Source organism: Haliotis asinina, chromosome 3 (assembly GCF_037392515.1).
Source record: "Haliotis asinina isolate JCU_RB_2024 chromosome 3, JCU_Hal_asi_v2, whole genome shotgun sequence".
Lineage (NCBI taxonomy): Eukaryota > Metazoa > Mollusca > Gastropoda > Lepetellida > Haliotidae > Haliotis > Haliotis asinina.
Genome location: NC_090282.1, coordinates 79462518 through 79486527, shown reverse-complemented (window position 1 = coordinate 79486527; position 24010 = coordinate 79462518). Strand labels below are relative to the sequence as shown.

At 39.9% G+C, this 24010-nt stretch overlaps 1 protein-coding gene across 30 annotated transcripts in view; it reads left to right on the top strand.

Annotated features, from left to right (window-relative positions):
* Positions 1 to 24010, top strand: part of LOC137278536 (transcription factor GATA-4-like) — a 45520-nt gene that overhangs the window by 10611 nt on the left and 10899 nt on the right. For 4 of the 30 annotated variants that reach the window (XM_067810934.1, XM_067810955.1, XM_067810947.1 and 1 more), the window contains exon 2: positions 17473 to 18520. In XM_067810934.1, the coding sequence (XP_067667035.1) occupies positions 17746 to 18520 (775 nt within the window). In that variant the 5' untranslated portion in view covers positions 17473 to 17745. The other 26 variants (XM_067810929.1, XM_067810937.1, XM_067810943.1 and 23 more) reach the window with 21 other exon arrangements.

Genomic DNA, 24010 nt, shown 5'->3' with positions numbered 1-24010 from the left:
AAACATTAAAATCATTGGTTGAAACACGACCCTCAGTTCCACGTTCTATGCGTTTAAAATCATAAAGCTTTGCGTTTGATTTTTAAACGTGTTTAATGTTACAAGTATAATGCACTGGAATGATGGGCACGACTGGCGGAAAATGTCTTTTTAACGATTCAGTTCAAGATAACATATACTTTTTGCTGAACGTTTTTACATTATTGATCACAAGACGTTGTACCTGTAGACGTGTTATTATAATCCTGACGAAAATGTGAACGTGGACATAGAATATGCTCATATACACTCATAAGTGTATTCCATATTCAAGAATTGATACATGAATGCTCTGGCATATGAGTTTACAAACACTTCCGTTGGTGCACTTTGATAAGATAAAATAAGATATTTATTGCATAGCATTCCATCAAGAAACAGTAGCAGAATTGTATAAACTACGAATATGAACACAGGATTTACAAACATGTAGAAATATAGACACATAAATGATGTACATTAAACACTTTATCAAATGCAGTATAATCACATGGAAACAATATTACATAGAGTTCTTATAAAATTGTAAATATCATGACATATTTTGGAAATAGTGTCGCGATTTCTGTTTGAAAAAAAATGTTAAAAATTGTTCTTTCCTTGAAAGTGTAGCAAATGTTTGATTATAAAAAAAGCAATGTTTGTAGGAGTGACTGCCTTTCTTTCCTGTACTTAGTATAGGCTATTATATAGTTGTTCATCAAGACATTGCACGTTCCATAGATACGACGTTCTTGTGGGGTTGCAGGTTTGGTATATCTTCCACTATTGAGCTTATGATTACTTGGACGTAGTTTTGAAACAAGTGACCAGCGAGCTTTGTTTTACAGTGAAATAGAAAATTCTTAAGATTTATTGATGACTTGTCTGTAGGTTCTTAATTTGTTATTTGATGTGGGAGAATCACTTAATGAAAGCTTGAACATGTCTTCATATACACTGATCCCTCATGGTGAATTTGACAAGACAAAGCCGTCATCATCATCATCATCATCATCATCATCATCGTCATGTATCAAGAGGTAAGTCTTTCAAGGTGATCATTAGTAAGCACCCGTTACATAAGTGCTAACCAGTAGCGGGGATGTAACGGTCATAGAGGGGAGCATCTACCCGCATCTATTTTGGTTGTGGATATTTCTCTTGTTTCCTTATCTATCACTAAAGAGGGAAATGTTTATCATATTCATACCTGTAATGTCTAAGATATTATTTTCACAAAGATCCTTGGCCCAGACCTACAGTCTACCCAGCATAAATCACCCCCCTCAGAGCCCACTCGACTTCAAGCCCAGCATAGCACGACTTCAAGTGACCGGAAAATGTAATAACCTCTCCCCTGAAGCGTGGTACTAAATGTAACAATAACCGCTCCCCGTGTGCCTTCACGCTGGGCGGAGGTACTTCCCTTGCTGCCAAAACTACCGGGCCGACAGTGTACATATCTGTTTACCTTACATCGTAAATAAAGGCATCTAAAGTGAAACCCATGGTTCAGTAGTGGATTTCAGTGATTCACGTTACAGCCATGCTAGCCATTCGTTCCTATGTTTTGAGGCTCTTGTGTAATCAATCGTTACAAGGGTCTATATCTTCATAGACATGCTATAATGAAATCTAGGCGCATAATCTTCATTTAGCAGAACACGCCAAGCATGTGTTTCCGACACCCCACACCAGATGAGCCTGTTTTAACCTTCATTGCTCTGCTATGGTTGCGGGTTCGAATCCCTGATTGTTTTTCACCTTGTATTTTAGACGTCAATTATATCTGTGATTTTATGATAGTGTCTGATAATGCCAATAATGTCTGTTTTCGTACTACTGCTACAACCATGAATTCATACTTTATTCTTAACTTACGACACTTTAATAAACGATTTCTGTCTGTCTACTAGAAGGGATAAACGTTAGAGACCTGCAGATATGCTCTAGAACTGTCCCAGGCGGCGTTTAACAAACTCACTTGTTCTAAAGCAATATTTAGTTGTGTCTGGATACAAAGGTTACCAGTACAGCCTATACTCTATATATGTGTACGGTCATCATTGTCCTACAGATCTGGTCCATTCGTGTAAACCTATTCATGTTACTGTGTGTAAGGTCATCATTGTCCTACAGATCTGGTCCATTCGTGTAAACCTATTTATGTTACTGTGTGTACGGTCATCATTATCCTACAGATCTGGTCCATTCGTGGAAACCTATTTATGTTACTGTGTGTAAGGTCATCATTGTCCTACAGATCTGGTCCATTCGTGGAAACCTATTTATGTTACTCTGTGTAAGGTCATCATTGTCCTACAGATCTGGTCCATTCGTGGAAACCTATTCATGTTACTGTGTGTAAGGTCATCATTGTCCTACAGATCTGGTCCATTCGTGGAAACCTATTTATGTTACTGTGTGTAAGGTCATCATTGTCCTACAGATCTGGTCCATTCGTGTAAACCTATTCATGTTACTGTGTGTACGGTCATCATTGTCCTACAGATCTGGTCCATTCGTGGAAACCTATTCATGTTACTGTGTGTACGGTCATCATTGTCCTACAGATCTGGTCCATTCGTGGAAACCTATTCATGTTACTGTGTGTAAGGTCATCATTGTCCTACAGATCTGGTCCATTCGTGGAAACCTATTTATGTTACTGTGTGTAAGGTCATCATTGTCCTACAGATCTGGTCCATTCGTGGAAACCTATTTATGTTACTGTGTGTAAGGTCATCATTGTCCTACAGATCTGGTCCATTCGTGGAAACCTATTTATGTTACTGTGTGTAAGGTCATCATTGTCCTACAGATCTGGTCCATTCGTGGAAACCTATTCGTGTTACTGTGTGTAAGGTAATGCGGTGTGGTGGAACTGAAAAGAACAACGTACACGTGTTCCATGTCTTATGACGCACATCCACAACTTTCATCACTCTTCGTATATCAGCTGCGTTCATCTCCCGAGTGGCATTCTTCCCAATCCTTTCGTTTAATGGCTCAATAAACTTTATAAATCAAAGGTGTCATCAAATATTTCCACCCTGTGCTCCTCCAGACCTAATTAAACCCCGCAGCACCTGTCGATCTAAGCCTATAAAACACGCGCTTAAACTGTCGCTGCTTGCTAAGCAAGAACATGTCATGCTCCTACTTGGTATTCTGTCAGCCAAAACTCCGAACTTCCCCGAACTTCCCCGAACCTCCAGACCCTTCAACCAAATTTGCGCGCAGTCTCATTCAAACACATACATAGTGAAGCCCGACGCCATCGCCAGCCCCTAAGACTGGCCCGATTCCACCGATACCTTTTGCCACCGTCACTAAGAAGACCTATAACATTGACACCGCTCACCAACCTCTCGTTGATGCCCCGGACCCATTGCCATCTCCTCATATTCGAACCCTGACACCTTTGCTACCATCTATCCACCTACCCCCATACACTGTATTGCCATCCCCTTTCAACGAAGTTCCCTGAACTCCCACCCAGTGCCTTGAACCCGACCCTCTCCCTCCAAAGTTATAAAGCCCCACCCCAACCAATCGATGCCCACCTTCCCCTTCAGCACCGACCCATCGTCCCCAAATGACAAACATTCAACCGCATCCCCATCCTTTACTTTATTAGATGGTCTTCCCACCTTTAACTATCATTTGTTATCTCAAATCTTCAGCCGCATTTCGGACTTCTACAACCTTTGAGACCAAAATCAAAATTAAACTGATGTCAACGGCTTTTTCTTCCTCCTCATCCCCCTGTCTGTCCCTTCCCCCGACTTTATCTATGAAAGATAGAGGTCTGAAGTGCGCCTTCCTCCTGCGTTATCGGCCAGCGATAACAACAAGATTCTGATGCAGTGACTGCCTGCTACTAACGGTTGTTCTGCATTAATCTTGACATTGTACATGTCACTGTACCAGAAGAAAGTTTAAAGATGTTTCCAGATTTGGGTGGCCATCTTCTCTCGGGTCCATCTGTCACCCGGCTTGAATGCAGTCGTCGAATGATAAAATGGATAAATGGTCACGGGCTCAAGATTCTTGTTTAGTTTTTACTTCAAAACTGTTGCTTGTCTAGAATCAAAGAATTCCATGGCTTCGAAACAACCTCAGATTAGAAACGGTTTTGATGAATTTGAACAAATATTTTATCGTGCAATAAGTTAGATCTCACAATAATATATAGAACTAATTCATGTTTGAAAACGATTCTCGCGCTGGGTCTACATCGAAAGAAAAGCAAAGCATAATACTATTTGTTGAGATATATCCCTTTTGTAAATAGGCGCAAACAAGGCGATTGTCACCTTATTAAAGGTATAGTCTGACTGACACTGTGACTACGTTTGTATGTAACGCCCTTGTCAACAGTCGCTAGTGAATCTATACTATACTGTATACAATATACATCTACTATCTCTGTATACCTGTATGTATGTATGTCTTCCAAACTCAGTTATCGTTGGAATAGAAAGACATTGGTCGAAGAAGATTCACAGGCTAGCATCTTTAACCATCACTTTATCTTGTAGGTCTGTATGTCATAGTGTATTCACGCTTGATAACCGATGTGATTCTTATGTCCATTTAATATTCTATTCCTGATATAGTCGATGACATCATGTTTTTGAGTGACAGTCAACTCATGAAAGGGCACGTATACCCCTCCTTTTCTCTGTCCAGATACCTCAGCATACCTGTATCAGTCTGTCTCGGAGCTGGGGGACACTCGGGGTAGATAACACCCTGATAACGGGGATTAGGTTGACGTGAGGTTATCTCACTCCGATGATAACACTGCTGTTCCTCGTTGGAGTGACACTTGCTTGGACAACGCGAGCGACACTAACGTCCATGCCGACTTGTAGCAGGCTGAAGGTTTATCTGCAACCATGTTCTGTTGTGTGAACGCACGTACATCAAAGTGGTGTTCGTGATTCAGAAGACGTCCTGCTTGAGACGGAAGCTGAAAGTATTTCATCTCAACTCCGTCACAATGGTTTCGGACTTCAAGATAAATTATTGACCAAATACTGTGACACATTAATTGGCTTCCTCCAATACTGCATTTACACATTTGATCCCGTGCAAATGCAACTCCATAACGAAGCTACGTTATATTTTAATATTTTATTTACATTCATATACATCAATTATCTCTTGGTATTTGCTTATTTTCATTAAGCTTACTCACATGATATCGCAAAAAACGCCCGTGACAATAAATGAAGTTCCACTGTTCCATAATCAGTGAGTGATGTACGTACAAGCAATAAATTGTCAGTACCATTACTGTGGCTAAATATGCCACAGTACTAAATCACAGGCCTATGATTATTACAGTTTGTTATCTTAAGTCAGAAATTGGTGTGTAGACAAACCACCTTCCTCTTTGCGTTAGTTTAGAAGGTTAATTCAATGGAAGACCTAAAATACAGAGCTCACGGAATTCGAAGATCGTACCTATCAAAGAAGTCATAGTTTGAGGATTTCAACTTATTCTTACCATGCGATGTTTTGGTGCAGATGCTAAATTTATCATGCAAGTGGGTGGGACATGATTATTGAATTTAAGCTTAAATAGAAGTTTACTCAGAGTAGTCATTTTTAGATTTGATATGTTCTTATTAAGTATCAGGATGTTTGGGATTCCTTCCTGAAATGAAATTTTTTGTTATTGTTTGCTGTGCAGTTCAGTTTCATAATCATTTTCTCGAAATGTTCAGATTTTTTGTCGTTCTCTGTTCGTGGAAGTGATCAACTATCGGATAGAACATGAGTACATGTATTTAGACAAGATTACAGATATACAGGATGCGTTCCTAGGGAACAGATCCCTGATTCACGATAGTTTTGACATGTCTGCTCAGGCTTTTTATGAGTGTGTGACTGTTTAGCTACCGTGATTATAAAATATTTTCCGTAGATAAATTATCAACAGAAGTCAAAAGGCAACAGTATATTTCACTCATCAGCGTAAGCATTCCTTTTACGGGGGTGGCGGGAGGTTCGTGGACGTAATCTTGAATTAATATTATATCAATGATTTCCTATCTAATTGATATGATAAATGGTCTGTATTAGACCCTTCAGTCCAGCTCTCGCTGATATGAAACAATTTCACTCAATGGAGTAGGGCTAGTTTAGATAGAGTGAGAGTGTCTTACTGTCAATGAACACACGACCAGAACTCCGCCGACACCAACACCAGCAATGCTATGCGACAAGCTTTTTTTGTTGTCTGTCATTACCTTTTTACACATACACTTTCTGTAGATATACAAGTATAGCACACAAAGTCTAAATGTGCATATTGTTATATTCGTTTTAATCATTATTCAAAGTTTTAACCTACGTTCCTGATCCATCTATTCGCATCGGAGATATGAGGTAAATGAATCATATTTTTAGTTAACCTAGGTTTTGTATTAATTTATGACGTAGAATTATACATAAAAACATTAAATACTTATGACAATAGAAGGGCAGTACTGAAAAGTCAGCTTCAGACTTTAGTAATCATGTTTTTACAAGAAAATCGGAATAAATGTTATTGATATAAAAGTAATGTTGCAAAAGCGGTGAGCTGGCAAATACATTTTAAAAAACATTCATTATCTTAAGCTTTGGGCTACTTAGGTACCGGGGCTCTTTTTATATCGGAAATGCGTAGAAAGTTTCATATATGCCTTGGCAACATATTCCTAGGGGCGAATTAATCATTTATGATTTATTTGGAATGACAGAAATTACGTGGAAAATATATTTGTTCGATGTTGAAGGATATGCACACCATCGGGTAAACGTATCATTTATACCATAATCCATATAATGCCGTATATATGTACGATCTATACTCGAGATAACGTCATATTTCCCAAATTCCTTCGTGTCAAGATTTAGTCCAGTAGATCCAGTATGTGTTTCCGTTCAGGGTACGTCGTGTTTGAGACATTATCTTGGAATTATATAACTGATCCCTTGACTTTAGCGCCGCGATAACGTATGTTTGGTTACACAGAATGTGCGAATACTGAAACACTACGTTGCCAGGTGGAACAAAAGTTGCTACTAGGTGTACAACAATTTATGGATCGGCGATCTGATACGGAATTGCGTAATTTCGTTTATAATGGTTAGAATGATGAGAGGAGGTTGGGTCGCTGGAATGAATTAGGAATCTGGTATAGTTTGAATGGAGTTATATATGGACATCTATCCGACCATCTATCCGATGTGAAACAAGGGTATTACTGATCAGTCTTTTGATAACACCTCCTTATTTTCTGTGTAAAACCTGCAAACCGGATACCATGTGATAAATTGTGGTAATAATGTGGAACTCGGTGCATGTTCCAGTATCAAAGCGTATTCAGGAACATATTACAGGCACCACCTCTCGCCGGGGTAGTCTTACTCGATAATATTGACATACATCGGCAGTATAAAACCAAAAACGCGCACAGGTATGAATATTATTAATTATTGCAGTATTGCCTAATGTTATTTAATATTGCAAAAGTATGGAGATTTCTCCTTGAAAAAGCGTCATCATCATCGTCATCATCATCATCATCATATATGCCGTCATTGTTATCATCATGATCATCGTCACTATTGTCATATTCATTAGTAGTAGTAATTCCTTGGAGAGTGTTCGTCCTAATTCCCTAATAACACTGCGCTCTAACAAATCATCATGATTGTTTGAGCTGTAATTAATCTTTAACCCCTACTCCTTAATCTTGATAATAGCCACACTGCAAACACCATTCGGTTGTTTTACCCATAAAACGTTGCGTAACAGCATTCAGTTGTTAAACCCATGTATTGTCGCGAGATTGTTCTCAAACCGCTGGGACTGAATATGAAACACTTCCTGAGAAACTCGTTGTTTGCATCCACCATTGTTTCCCATCCACGATTACTTTGTTTATTTTCTTATCTTATCTCTCCCAGTTTGTGTCAGATTTGACTGAGCTGACCAACCTTGATTTGTAGCCTTCCGCCGGGTGAAAAAGTTTGCGTTTGATATATTACTCCGCAATCGACATTCAGGTCTTTACGCGTAAAGGTCGTCAATAGTTTGAACTAAACACTAGGCGGCTTCTCGGTAAATTGACACAATGTATTATGCGATCAAACCAGCAGTTACTTTCAAGATAAGAGGGTTTACTTCAAGTGGTTTTGAAGACGTAATAAAAACGTTAGGACAAACGAAATGAGAAACAGTGATCTCAGACAATGGCGTTATTGTCATGTTACCCCTTCTGAACGTGCGTTGTCGAAAATAAGTATTCACATGAATATTCTAACAAGTCATTTGTTGCATAAATGGTGTGTATAGTGCTTGTATTGTTTATATTTTTGGGTGATTAAACCGAACGCTTTGCTCATTTACTTATTCCTAAAGTATCAGCGTGTTTGGGATATATCTCTGGTACCAGCATTTAGTTGTGGTTTGGTAGTTTGTTCATCAAAAACGGTACTTTCTTACAATATCCGGAATTTGTATCTGTGCATAGTAAATTCAGTTTACTTTGCACTCCCTGTTGATCATAATACCCAGTGATTGGTGGTAGCAAAATATGTGAACTTTAAACTCACAGTATGATTTTCAATAATTTAAACATGAACAAGCTCGATGTTTCTATTGTATTAATACGCGTTTCTCAACTTTATGGTATAAGTCGCTATGGTTTATCTCAAGGCATGATGATGATGATGATGATGATGATGATTGTCATCCAAGTGTTTATCCCGACAGCTATGATGCATGTCGTGAGGACTTTTGTATCAAAGGTGGAGAGCACGCGTTAAATTCTCCAGACCCTCCATTTCCCCCTTTGTCAGTGCCCCGTATGTGAAGGAATGTGCATTTCTGCGGCAGACTTGCCGTTGAGGCTTAGAAAAAAAGCGTTGTCGTTTGACCATAGCGGCACATTTAGGGGTGTAGGCCGCCATATATAACGGCACAGGGGTGGGGGAGGCAGCAACGAGGCAGAACGTGGGTCGGGGTAGCACGTGCGCTGTGTGTGGTAGTGCTTGGGCACGTGTGGTGCACCATGGGGCAGACATTATTACGGGCAGAGTTAAGAACCACCCTCGGCCACAAAAAACAGATGGGGAAGAAATTATTCCATTCCGTTGAAATCACCAAAGAGGAAAAGATTTAATTTAGCGCATTTTTCGAATCTGTGGTTTCGGTTAATTGGCAAGAGTATTCAAACAGGTTCCAATTATTTCGATATTGTACCGCAACAATGATCGTACAGTTTACATTGCGGATGTAATGACGTATTGATACGAAAAACACCCATCCCGAATCAAGGACAAATACCACTTGTTCCTTTGAAGTTTATAACAATACCAGAATTTCTCACATTGCTAATGCTGCTATTCGAAAAATGCACGTCAATAAAATATTATCGCCCGTTTAAGGTTTAGGACGATGTAGATGATCATATAGTAGACAGAATAGTTTGTATTGCATTTGTGCCGAAGCCTAAGTGGAATGTTTCATCGTTATCAATGAAGTGTGGAGATAAGCGTCATTTATATGTATAGATATATAGGTTAGTAAGTCTGCCTGTTTCACCTGGTGATGACGATGAAGATTCATCCCTGATAAGATGTGTGTGCGTCAGTAATGTATTAGTACATACGTGATAAGACAAAGTGGGGAAATAGTGTATACAAAAGTGTACAAGTTCCCGTAGCCTGGGTACACTGGGTATAATGAGAACACCATAACCACGACCTTAAATAATTTAATTGTTGATGTTGATGGTGGTTGTGATGGTGGTGGTTGTGGTTATGGTGGTGGTGATGATGATGATGGTGATGATGATGATGATGACGACGATTAATGCTTTTCTTTATTTCACAGTCACAGTATACAACACAAAATGAAACAAATATGATTCAGCAGCCCATTGTATTATCCGGCCATTTAGGCCAATGAGACTACTAAAATATATACACAATTTATGAAATAAAAAGAGTAAAACATAGTTTTAAAATACAACCATAACATGCACAATACGATTGTCTAACCAATACTGCTCAGTTCATTTGCCAGGTTGGTCTGCGTGGCATATTGTAAAATATTGCTACTGAGGAAAACATGTGTTTCACTTCAGACAAATTACTTATTTCCATAACTCGTTTATATCATCTGATAATATCAATTTACTATTACACTACTGCACTTTATATCCCTATTTATATTGCATTATTTCCCACTATATAACCATTTTACTGCGACATACGTGACAGCATGATTAAGAGACTATAAACTGCTGTGTATTGTAGAACAAAGCTTCACTAAATGACACTTTAACACATTTGAAGAACTAAATAAACACTGTCGACCCTAAAACAATCAACCCCGGCGACAATATACAATAAAGAGGTTAATTTGCCTTCTACATAACGTATTCAAACAATACATTTATTACCTGAGAAATAAAATTGATGGTGGAGCTGATAAACACAGATTCCTATTTGACCTACGACTGTGTTCGGTTATTGACTTTCATATCATGAAATGCAAAACGGCGAAAACTCTTTGTGTTCGCTGCTTCTTGCTATAAAGGTTCCTGGGCCTAAAGGAATACAAGGAATATGAGCTGATGAAGATGGTATGCGTGACATTTGGGATGTAAATCGCTTGTCTGTTGTCTCTTCCGTGTACAAAAAAAGCAGTGCATCCATATCGTTGTACATACCTAAATAAATAACAGGGGTAACTAGCACATAAATAAATTCACAAAAGACCAGCCCGTGTTAAATCAGCTTGTATGTATTTTGGTATCACACGGGTGTCCATATACAAGATGCAACATGCGACACAACTTAGTGCGCAAATCTATGCAGACGACCAGCAATACTGAAAGGAACTATCTTTGGTCCAACGAAATTATGTCAATGAAACGCTTCAAAGAAACAACAAAAACCACTTACACATATCTGACTTTGAGCAAATTTATGATTACACCATGTCATTCAAACAAATTACCTTTATCAGCTTTGTTTCGGAGCGGTTCTCAATACTCATTTCCTACCACCCTCGTCGCCCATGACTACATGGCCGACACACCCCTCCCTGCCTCACACCCTGGCGTCTCGCCCTCCATTAGGTCCAAACGCAAGGGGGTCAGCATTTGACTGTTAGACATTAGCAACCTGAAGGTTTTATCTGACAGACTTTCAGAATAATGCTTCTCCTCACCTAAAAATGGGCTTTTTAGATAAAACCCCGTTGCTAGGTTTTCGGAATGGCTTGATGTTTAGAGATCTGCTTAAAAGCAGTAATATACATAACAACACGGAGGTGACTACTGGGATATTCCCCACTCCCCGACCTTTCATGAGTGGTCACACAGAATTGCGGTCGTATAGGAAGGTGGGAGGGTCAAAATATAACTAATGTTGCAATAATTACAATGTCTGACCCAAATTGTGTCTTTGGACAGAAACAAACGCCATTCATATCAGCGTATACGGGGCATTTCAAGTATACCATGTACATTGCCATGCATAGGCAGATCCAGGGACGGGGAAGGGGTTGCAGGGATGCGCACCCCCTACCCCTACCCCATTCTTTTTTTTGTCCCGAAAGTGTATTAAATAACCATTGAAACTCCCGTGAAAATGATGTGTGCAACCCCCCCCCCCCCCCCCCCAATACAACCCCCCGCCCCATTTCTCAAGACTGTGCAACCACCCACCCTTCCTCAAAAATCGATACGGGGTAGTACAAGCAAATATTGTTTTACCTTTACGAATGAAGGGGAAGACATGCATGTCTTTTTTCCTCAATGTAAAATATGGTTTTACAGAATCCTGTACATAATAGTTTGCCTAAGTACACATCGGTTTCGATGCGTTATTTTTACAAATTCAGAAATGTGATGAAAATACAATCCTTCTTTTCGAAATATTTCGGATTTCTTTAAAAGCGCAGTATAAAGAGGTGTGTGGAATAGTGATGTTAAGCTCCTAATCCCATTGGCTGAACTAGGTCCAGAGTCTGTATGTCACTGGCCGAGCGACAATGACTGTCTCTTTCAGTCTGCCGACCCTAACTGATGACGGACCACCGCTCGTGGAATGAGAGTCGTGTACCCCTGGTATGCTCACAGTCATAAATGCCGCCACGGTAATGGAAGGAATTCCCACAAAGTAGTTTGCAGACATTTTAGTAATAAATAAAAATCTGAAACTCACAGAAAGAAACATATATAACAACTTGTTGTATTCTATAACCACATTGTGCCCTTATGGTGATGAATGTTCCTGCAAGTCTTTTATGGTGATGGGTCCAATATGTATCTAGGAGTTTCAGTATACTGCTTTTAGCGACCAACATGGATGAGTGTAATTGCCATATCCTACAAGGTGCTTAGGAGGCCTTACAACATGGAGGACTGGTGTGATGAAATAATTGTGTTTGGATGAGTGAGTATAGTTTTTCGCCGCTTTTATCAACATTCCAGCAACATCAACGCCGAAGGCACCTCAAATGGGCTTCGCACAATGTGTCCATGTGGGAAATCGAACACGTATCTTCGATGTGACGGTTGAACGCTTTGACCACAAGACTACCCAACCGCCCTTTTGAGTATGCTGCTGCTTCGGTAGTCATCTCAACGAAAGGTTTCAGATGATTAACATTTAATGCTTTTGCTCATATTCAGACTAGCTTCGTGTTATTAGCCCATGTCTATTAATGATCTCCTAACGCCAAAACATTCTGGGTAGGGTAGCGGTTCAGAAAGACCAGGATGACGGTTCACCATCAGATCTGTCGCGTCGGAGCCATCACCTCCACCAGCACTAGGGATCTTGAGGAGACAACTGATTTACAACCCCTGGCGTGGGCTGGACGAGGGTGGTTTGCTTTCTTAGTTGGTGGTCAGCACTATAAATCTCCTCTCCTCGCGGCCATTGTTCCTCGGCTTGGGTCAAGTGGAGCGATTTGACCACTCGCGACATGACTTATTTCAATCCTGATCACAATATTTGATAGTCCGAGAATGGAAACGGCGTCATATCTCTGCCCCGTGATAGTCTCCAGGGACCAAGACCTTTCTCCTATCACCCAGAGACCGCCGTTAGACTATAACCCTGGGTGGTGGCAATAGACATCCTATTTCCCATCTTGCCCTGGCACCCGGGAGTGGACAGTATGGGTCATTATACACTTGTCCCTGCTGTCACCCGCAACACCATGTTTATGCCGTTGTTTCGATGTAATATTTATCTTTGTAACGTACTAAATTTGTTTGGACATTTATATATCTGATTGATTTTGTTTATGGAAAAGTGGCAATTCATGTTTCTGTTCTTTACAATCCAGTTTACTTTGTTCAGGATAAAATCCAGCCAAATGACTTAATGCCTGGAAGCGATTTATCGCTGCATCTGTTGTATGCAATCTACTAAGTGTCAGGAATTCAAAGGTGCTGAACTCTGATCGGAGGTGCAGAAAAATCTCAGTCTACCAGTTATGTCATACTGGCCATGCTGAAATCAAAAGAAAACGTATGAGGACGTATTTCAACATTTTTGTCATATACTTGCATGACGGCTGGGTTAGTATAGTAATCTGTGCGTACTGATTGCAATGGTTTTAACTTGATACCTTAGTGCCAGGTGTGCACTTTACGACTTCGGTATAGGAACATGTTGAAAGGGAGAATGCAGCTTTTTTTTCAGAAAAGGTGCACAGTTTAATTTCACCCGTTTTCACTAGAGTTTCAATGGTTATTCAATAAACCTTCAGGACGAAAAAGGGTTGGGTAGGGTGCGCACCCACTTCTGGATCCACCCATATTGGTAACTGCCACTGAATCCGAGACCGCTGCAGCAATGGTAGATAGAAAAAAGCAGTATCCTCCGTGCTGCATGCACAATGTTGTGGTTATGAGGAAGTAAGCAGTTGATGCAAGAGGACTTATGATATGTCCATAGAATATATGAATGTGACATATAACTACACAATACAATATTGTCATATCATGCATGCATAAGCATAATTTTCGGTATTAACGCTACACATCTATTCATTTGATTTACTGTAAACTATAAAAATTAAAGCTTGTGAAATAAGCACACAAAAACAGTCCGGATGTTTATAGGGAAATTTTAACACAATTATCTGATAAAATTATCTGTCGTTATAATCTTCAACAAACCAGAAAATGTATATCGTTTAATGGCACAAGGAGATGATAGTTTATTTTCCTACCACCTACAACAGAAAGATATCTTACAAACACACGACCCGCAATTTTAACATGCGCGCGCAGCATTAGTTTCCACTCGCAATTAAAGATGTCGACATTAGTCGACAAGCCGGCTCAAATATTTACATGCGTGAAGGCAGTTGTGAATATAATGTCGAAGAATCGCTTTGGATCTGTATTCTACGGTTCGTATCTGCGTTATCGGGGATGTTAATGAGACCCGCTTCCTGCCTCTCGTTGCATCAGGCACTGCATCTGACAACGTCACAAATATTGCATCAATGTTATAGCACATACATCATAATATTTGTAAACGTCGTGCTTGCGCCGTTTATCTCCGACCCACGCGCTTGTAATATGCACGTGCACAAATTGATTTTTTATCTCATTTTGAACTTTGTATATTTTGACGAATGCCTGGATCTACAAAACAGGCACAGCAAGAAAGCAAAAAGAAAACATTTCGACAAATATGCAATTTTTTAAAATGTTTTTTTTTCTTCAACCATTTGGCTAGATGATTGTGAAACAATAACATTGTTAATCTGGGCTCAGTGTTATTCTTTAGTCTCGAAAGGTTTATCAAATTATATTTAAAAGCATGAATTTAAGCACATCCGTTGATAAAGCTAATTGTGTATGACACAGCTGATGGCTTTTTCTTGAATTTGTTTCTAACTGAATAAATAAAAAGGTTTCCCGTATTTACTTGTACACGGAAATGACACACAACACCTGGGGAGGATGGACAGCATGTGCGGTATCAGTGTCACAACTTTAAAATTTCAAAGTCGGGGAATGTGGAAAATAAGTTCCACTGAAGCGTGGTTACCTTATTCCAAAATGTAGTTCCAACCTTCAAGATTGTACACAAAAATGAAACTGGATTATTGCATATTCTTTATTCCAATATATTCATCTTCACGCCATTTCTACCACATGAACTCAACTACAGCGCTGCACATATGTTAACATTTTTATATAATCTAAATCCTGATGATTGCACAATAGAACTGACGAACTCTGGATGACGATCCCATAATTGTGATGCATTCGGAACTGTTCACTCGTCTCCACTTTAAGCCGATATTTATTTTGGCTGTGGAACATTCTCTGTCGTTTTCATGCACAAATGTGACAAAGCGTGTGTGTAGGCACCAGTGTTTCAAATTTACTATTTACTATTTACTATTTACTATTTACTATTTACTATTTACTATTTACTATTTACGAAAAGATTTGTATGCGGTTCTTTTTAAGTGACATTTTGAATAAATATATTTAGGATTATAGTCCTAGCGTTAAAGGTGGGATAAATCCTAGTCAGTATCAATAACGTAATCAGAAACTAGATTATTTAATTCGGAGAATATATATGACCCAATGTGCATGTTCTAAAATCATAATCATACGACGTGGAACAGCTTGATGTTTTGAATGGCGACCATTTCGGTAAACACCCAGGGAATGCTAGTGTATAAAGAATGGAAAACATACCACGAACATGCTATTTTCAGCTGACTGGCGGATTTCATTGTCATCCATCAAGTTCAAGCCGATCTAGCCTACGGTATGTTTACTAAGATGGCAATTAATAACTGTTCATATTTTGTGTGCATGTCAGTTAGAATACGTTTCATAGACCAGAAGGAATAGTCAAAGCTAATCTTTCTTTTAAACGTCTTAGATATGTGTCTATTTTCTAAGACATTCCAAGTCACGATTAATGTGTAGTCTAAATATTATTGATATCTTTCATTCTTGAAATTTAGGAATGAAAACGTTCAGCAGGTGCTTTACGTGAAACACTATGGTACCAGTGTGTGTGTTGTGCTTGTACCGTCGTCTCATACCACCAAGCCTGGTACTGGCGTTTGACTGGCGTTAGGGGTTGGGCTATCTGATAATACGAACGCCAAATCAGAGGCGGTATTTCATATGGACCGGCCTACTTTCTCGATAAGGGGCATGGGCGGGAGTGTGGTCGACATTTATATATCAATCCTTGTACAAAGTTCACTTATCAATTCCTGTTTGCATCTGTTAGTTCCAAATACTTCAATCTGTTACTGATATTTTAACTTGAAGTTGTATTTGGAATCATCCTGTTACGCATCTATATTCAACGCCCCTACTGATGAAATGGAACAGTCCGTTCTTTTGGCAAATATTTTGAAGGTTTAATGACGAAGAGGAATAGAGACGAACGTTGAACTAGGCTGTGATGCGATTGTTAACAAAACTTGCAGAGGATGCAAACGAACCTTGACGAAGGAAGACGATAAAAAAATTGGTGAGGAGAGAAAAATCTGTTATTGAAATCTAGTTATAAAGTTTGTCGGCGAAAGGGGCAGGTCTCTTCAAGGAGAGGCTGGGTCATTATCAGGGACTAGTTAATTACCAGCGTGTTGTTTAACGTCGGTATCTCCACCCAGAGATACGCGAACCAGTACTCAGCCAAGCCGCTAGTCGGGATTTCATTTTACATCCAGCTTATCATATCGGTGTATTATCGCAATAAGTTACAGTGTTTTGCTACAGATAATAGGAGGTGGGTATGAAAATGCTCGCTTTTCCGTGTAGCGCCAGTTGAGACCCGCTCCCTCAATATGTTATTGTTACTCCGTAATTTATTTGGCTTGTGGATAACATTTCAAAATATTTCGGAAGAAGTTCTGATGGGACTTTTGTTTCGTGTGCGCTATCCTCGTGTTTGGACGTGCTCACAGGTGGAGCGTTTGTGTTGCTGTGCAGTGTGGATATACCGGAACAAGGATGGAGATCTACCAGATCCCCCTTTCTACACCCGTATGACTGGCAAGGGTGTTTTCCTTGCTTGTAGGATGTCCGGATCATTTCGGTAGATCAGGATTAAAACGGAGCACCACTCTAGATTCACTGTCAGTGTGTTTTACGGCTGTGTTAACCAGTGTGTGTTTGGTAATTAATGCTGTGTTTCAATGGTCAAGTACGATCAAGTACCAATCATAGACCGTCATTGTTCTTTGATGTTGCAAATGGTAGGACACACACCGCCTGAGCTGGTGATGAAGCCTCTTTGACTGTTTTTATTGCGATTATTGTTTACCTTACTGTCTTCATTCGTCCTAAGACGGAAGTTATGAAAACATTGTTGTTCATCTGTTTGTTTTTTCTTTGATGTTTACCGCTTTTCTTTTAATTACAGGTAACCCTGTGAAGACAGTGCTTTTACACCTACTCATCTCATCTCCTTGGGTATATACTGTGGGTGCGGTGACTCTAGGCATCAGTTGTTCGCTGCACGGTTCGCTCAAGGTTTATCAGGTACACTCAAGTTGTTTATGACTGTTTGGATTTGAGCGCCACATTTGTCGTGATATCATCGAGGTGAACATTTGTTGACTCGCCGTGGAGCTAGTGTGACGAACTGTCTTCCTTGAATTCCTCCCCTGCCCCCGGGACACGCGCATGGAGTTACATGGCACAGATTGAGTCTCCCTGGGTACCCCCCTCCTACCCATCGGTCAAGCAAGAACCACAAGAACATTCTCCTGTAGAAAGCACCGAGGCTCGTCACCCCTCCGGCATCTCTCCCCCGACCCCCCACAGCCCGGCTCAAGGAACCCTCGGTGTCCGGGGTATGCAGCCTGGCCTCACCCTCGGCAGTTACCAAGGATCCGGTGGGCCCCTTCTTCCTAGTGAAGACGTAGAAGTATTCTTCAACTACCTCGACCGTCCCGCCCCGGGGACGACCAGTGTCACATCTCACGACCCCAACGTCGTCAGTCGTCAACAAGCAGCCATGTTCCAGAACTCCATGCACTCGATGGCCATGCCTTCGTCGGCGCCGCCTTACCCCCACGAAAACCCACCCAACTCCTACCTCCAGTCCAGCACCAGCCCCGTGTATGTCCCCACCACCCGGGCAGTCCTACCACCCATGGGGTACAGTAACGGGTCGGGACAGGTAGCCACCTCCCCCAGTTCCCCCGCCATGTGGGGTATGCAGGCTGACAGTATGGCATATAGCACTGCCAATACACATCCCCAGGTGTCGCCGAGATTTGCCTTCAGTCCATCAGCCAATTCACCTATCTCTACCCCCACGGGGAGGACAGACAGTAGCTTCGGCACCCCACTTTCCCGACCCAGCGGCCTGAATCCCTACCCCACCTACATGAGCCCCGAGTTGTCTCCGTGGAATACGTTCAACAACATGGCACTGCAGCAAGGATTTAGACGAGTTGGACCCGGTGAGTTCTACGGTTAGTCAATTTTATTTATTCCTATTAGTTAAATTACATTATTAAATTAAAATCCTTATTTGGTGGACGTCGTGAAGTAGTTTCCCCTAATATTATTGTGACTTTACTGCACCTATCCGTTTAAGGTGTACATATGTGAAATCACTTTTTAGTGCGAGTAGGTACCGATCATGTGAATCCTATTTCCGTATTTATGTTTAAAATCTCGTAATGATTTGGCTTATAATATGATTTCAAACGGATATTAGAATGAAAATAGGTCATATACAGGTTAAGTGAAATATTTTGAGTATTAATTACCATGTACGTATTTTAATCAGAAAAAATCGTCGGATCCGCGGTCCATTATGGAATTTCGCCGCGTTAGTCATCAAACGTTTCTCGACATTTGTTCAAATCCTTATGTTTTTCAGAACAAAATCTAAACATTGCAGCTGTCAGTTGGGCTTTTCAAATTCTATTTAAGGCTTGTTACAATGTCTTCCGTTACGAAAACGCTCAACAATAATGTCTTCATAGCAACGCAAAAAGTTTGGATTTCGTTGAACGTCTTTAGGCACAGTTTTCAAGACCCTTTAACCTCAATTGAAAGCCAATCTCGTTTGTTTCGCAAAGTCAGCTGCATTTCCAATCAAAGAAGGATCTAGAGCCCCCATGGGTGATTTTGAACCGAAGTAAATATCTCGTGGGGCGAAATGTCGCCAATATCAAGTCGGCTTTGGTCTGTGATTACAGAATATTTCAGAAATATTCACTACACCGTAGAGAGAAAGCGCAACATTATAAAGAGAAACAGTTGGATTTATTGCACATGTCGAGGCGACTTTTTGCCCCCAAAGTAAGATTTATGTCGCAATTAAAATGATATTGTTTTCTTGTAAGGTTTCACAGGTTCAATGCAATTCATAATTCCTCACTAATGTTAACGATTTACACATCGTTGCATCTTTTCTCCAGGTTTAATACCACTAGTGAGTAAATAATTGTATTCAAAACAATAGCGAAAGGTAACATTGATTTCCCCTATTGAAACTAGTAATCTTATCTAAACATCAATAAATATGATAAATGATAAACGCAAAGCTCCTGTACTCACAGTCTGAGTAAATTATTAGAAATGAAAGATAAAGCGACCAGCTGGATTGAAACAGGACACCAGTTTTATCTGTCAGGCATGTATATATTTTACTTGTCATTCGACACACTCGTTAGCACGGGCCGGCACGGATATCTCCTTATGGGGTGTTCCTTGAAGTAGAACGACAAAATATTATATCTATTTCGAAGCCAGAATTTTTAACATTTACTTGAAAAAAGAGCAAAGGGATATAAATATACCAAGACCGTTGATGCATCTTTCAAATGAGTGTGATAATATATGTTTTGAGTGCTAACCACAACAACCGATCCAATTTTATAATTTTCGGATTTGGGTTATTGAAAAGGTCAACGAACAAAGGAGTGTATTGTTTAAAGTCTGTACCCGACGCAAACATTCTTCTAATATCTGCGACGTTGTTTTGAAAACTAAATGAACGGGATCTTTCCATTTTGGTTACATTTCAAACTGGGGAATTCTTTTTACGCATATATAACCGCACACTTGGTGAATGGGTCTTTTGTGAAGCCTATTTGATTTCAAACTTAATTAGTGCTGGGGTAAATAGCCTTGATGTCCTGAGGTCAGTTTTACAGGTTATTAGAGACTTGCACAATTTAGTTTATAATTGACGTGAAACGCAATCCATCAGCGAACCAACGCGCTGTGTAACGTATCCCTTGGACGCTCTTGCTCTCTCCCATACATTTCCCTCTCTGGTGTTAATTAAACCAGTGTAAATTTCAGAGAAATTTGTCCATCTTGGTGAGAATCGGAGTCGTTACTCTCAAATGTCTTGCCCTATACTCACATGTAATCCTACACCGCCTCGCCGCTACAAAGAATAATTGTACTCGGAAAATTAAAACAATATGTGAGCTCTTTGGTTTCCCCTGACGAAGTGAGGGTCATTTTGTAGCGTATTAATAACACCATTAAAGTCACAGACACTTAAACCCAGTTATTTTTTCCAATAGGCAGGATTCTTTATGGTGCTATGTAAAAATAATCGCTTAATCTCAAAGGACAGGTTGAACAAATACGGATGTGTATGTTACAGAAAATTGAGTTTCAGAAATTAACTTTATTGGTGGCACTTATTATACATTCTAGTGTTGAATCGAGAACGCAGTGGAGCTTTAATTTTTAAGCAGTGTCCAGGAAAACTTCTTTAAGTTGTCTTCCTTTCTGTCTCTGCTGTATTCAAACACGTTCCACACAAACGTGAAAGGACGAGGTCCTTTTACATAGCCAATTCGAGACAAAATAGTTATTCATACTTCAAGCATGTAAAACCAACTGTATCACTACCTAACCGTGTGAGGATGAAAATATAACTATTTGCAACTATTTATTTACATTTAATCCACCATTCATTTTACGAACATGTACATAGATGTTAGTTTACATATGTAGTATACATAAAGACCACATCGACTGAATCTGCTTCAAACATACCTTCATCTAATTAACAGATTTTATAAGCGCTTTTTCTGTGGGCAGTCCGGGTAGAGCGTAGGAAAACTGTAGTTATTTGAAAACGCGAGTCATGCACACAAACATAAACTTTATTGCCTTACGAAGTAGCTGGGTCGTATATATAAGTGATATCGTCATGGCCGTGTGATATTGACATGTATTCCTACCCCTCTTATGCAATAACCATTGACATTAAGTGACAGGGGGACAAGTAGCTTTCAAAGTCTGATCCTCAAATACGATACTTCTATCAAGCAAGTGGCGGTTGTTTATGAACAAGTTTATTGTATTGGATTGAGGGTCAAAGTTTCAAACCGGCAGTGATGATGGAAATAAACAAAACGGGAAAACTTTCATAACTCTATTTATGAGTCCTGTACTCTCTTAAAGGCTGTCGTTAAACGTCGTGACTATTCGGGGAATTTCGGAGGAGTTATGTAAGGTGGTAACACAATTGTATTGAAATTTGAGGTTTCAATGTGAAAATAATTGGAGAAATAAAATGATTTTGGTATCATGTTATAGAAGTTTTTATTCATAAAGTTTGCTCTGTATTCTTGGATATCAGGCATTGAATGATTTCTGTGTTTAATAATTATTTCATTAAAAATTTATTTGAGATTTCACGTTGTGGATTATGCATTGTTAAAAGAGAATTGAAACGAAGTCTCTATTGTTCAGGAGTTCGAAGAAAAGGGTTCGTGTATCGGGACATAACTCTACTACCGGGTACATTTGAGTACATTTATTATTTCTCAGATTTTAATGCTACATGGTGTGTGAATTCTTGGAGATAGTGTTCGTAAACCACTCGGTGACGTCCATTATGAAAGTGTCAAATCCATCATTAGCTTATTTAACAACAAATTAAGATAAAATTGTTTGTTTAGCACAGTAAAAAGATCATAAATTTGATAAGCCCACAAAGCACCATGTCGAACGAGCGTGTCTTCATTTAGCATGTTTACAGTAATTAACACTTCGTCACTAATTGACACAGCGATGCTTTGGGGTGACACGTCAATTACCGAGGCCAGTTACACCGTCACTTAGCAGAATAAACAATCACGTCTCGGCTTTCTCCGGTCACTCTCGTCCCTGCCTCAGTTAAGTCCGTTATACAACGGGTCAGCATTTCGACGAGCTTTTCAATCATCTGCTGAGCATAAAGATTTAATTAGTTGTTAAGAAGGCTGAATTTCCTCTAACTGTAAACTTGGGGATTAATGTTAATTTCACCTGTAGGCTTTAACATGATGTTGGTACTACACATTCAGTCTCTACACGAATTCCACTGACCAGAATGGTGACCTTGACAACTATTATTCAAAATACAACGAACACATAGAATTGAATCACCTACGTAATTACCATAGGGAAACCTCCCCACTTGAACAGCAAAGTAGTCATGTTAAAGAAAAAACATTTTAAAAGCATATCACGTCTATGTAACCGAAGCAAAAGACATCAATGATCTTCAGTTGATGTTTATATAAACACACGACATCTTGTTTTTTGTTGTTGTTTTTTTTGTTTTTTGTTGTTTTTTTTAAAAAAACAATTTCTTATGCAACCCATAAAGCGTGTCATTTATTCATGTTCAACTTCTACATACCCTCGACAGTTCGTTTAGGTTCTCGAATCAGTCAATAATTCACCAATAGGATTTCATCTACCTAATGTAAAAACTTCGGATATTATGAGATTTTAAATATTTTTATATAATTTTTCAATAAACAACACAAAACGAATAGCTATGGCGACGCCGGCTGTGGAGCAACGTCCTGCAACTGTCAGCAATATTGAATGTTCTTGGTGATATTCAACATGAATGGTTTTGTAGTGTGCTATTCTATGATCGTGTTTTTAGTCAGCAAAAAGAACCCCTGTGGAGAGGCAGGCGTCACGCATTTGTTAGGTCAACTAGACTTGTTTATACCGATAACAACCACAGTTACGTATGGGGGGCAATTCTTTAAGACAGCCTTCCCTATCTGGAGTATGTCTGAAGCTCTGTATGGTTCACAACTGTTAATCCCTTTATCCCACAGGTCGGATGAGACTCCCATGTTTCAAATTCGCCATTCAATCACCAAGCCTCTATCATTCCGAGGTGTTGCGTATCTTTGTGTCATCGGCAATTTTCTGATAACGGCGACTCCTGTATTAGTTATACAAACTCAATCTTAGCAAGGATAATATTTCAAGATTTAAAACGCCAGCGACGTAGCGGGATAAGGGACGGACCTTAGCTCTCAAACCTCGCGAGATCTCGCTCCGGCCGCTCACATCTCTTGGTCACATTTTCCACCCGATTAAGGGGCCAGATGAGAGTAGAATACCTCCGTTACTAGCTACCCGCGTTACTTTTTACTGCCTTTGTGTGTTCAGGACGATAAGTCAATATTTTGTAGAGCCCCCGCGCTCGACTTCCATTTTGAGGGGGACAAGGGCCAAGCTAACGCGAATCGAGGGTTGCTACGCAGGCTGAAGTGGCCGTACGTCGTTCGATACCCGAAGAAATAATTGTTGTAAATTATGTCCTCCTTATATTGCTGCTGTCCAGTATGTAAATACCCGTGGCCATACCGTTACATATATCTTTCCGGTGTGTTCGCTCGCGTCATTTACAATAGCGCTCGGGTAGGAACTATTGTCTCCGCCATCAGGCGCTTACATTTTCATACAATAACTTCTCCCTGATAGATCGCGGATTGATATCCTCACAACGTCGTGCTGCGGTTGTGGTCAACATGGTCCCACTCACGGGGCTTATTTATTGTTCCAGGGCCGGATTTATTGTTTTGGATTCGTAGAGTTACATTGCATACACGAAAATGGCTATTACTGGTCTCGACCTACCCTTATTTCGAAATCGACTTGATTCACATGTCTCGTAC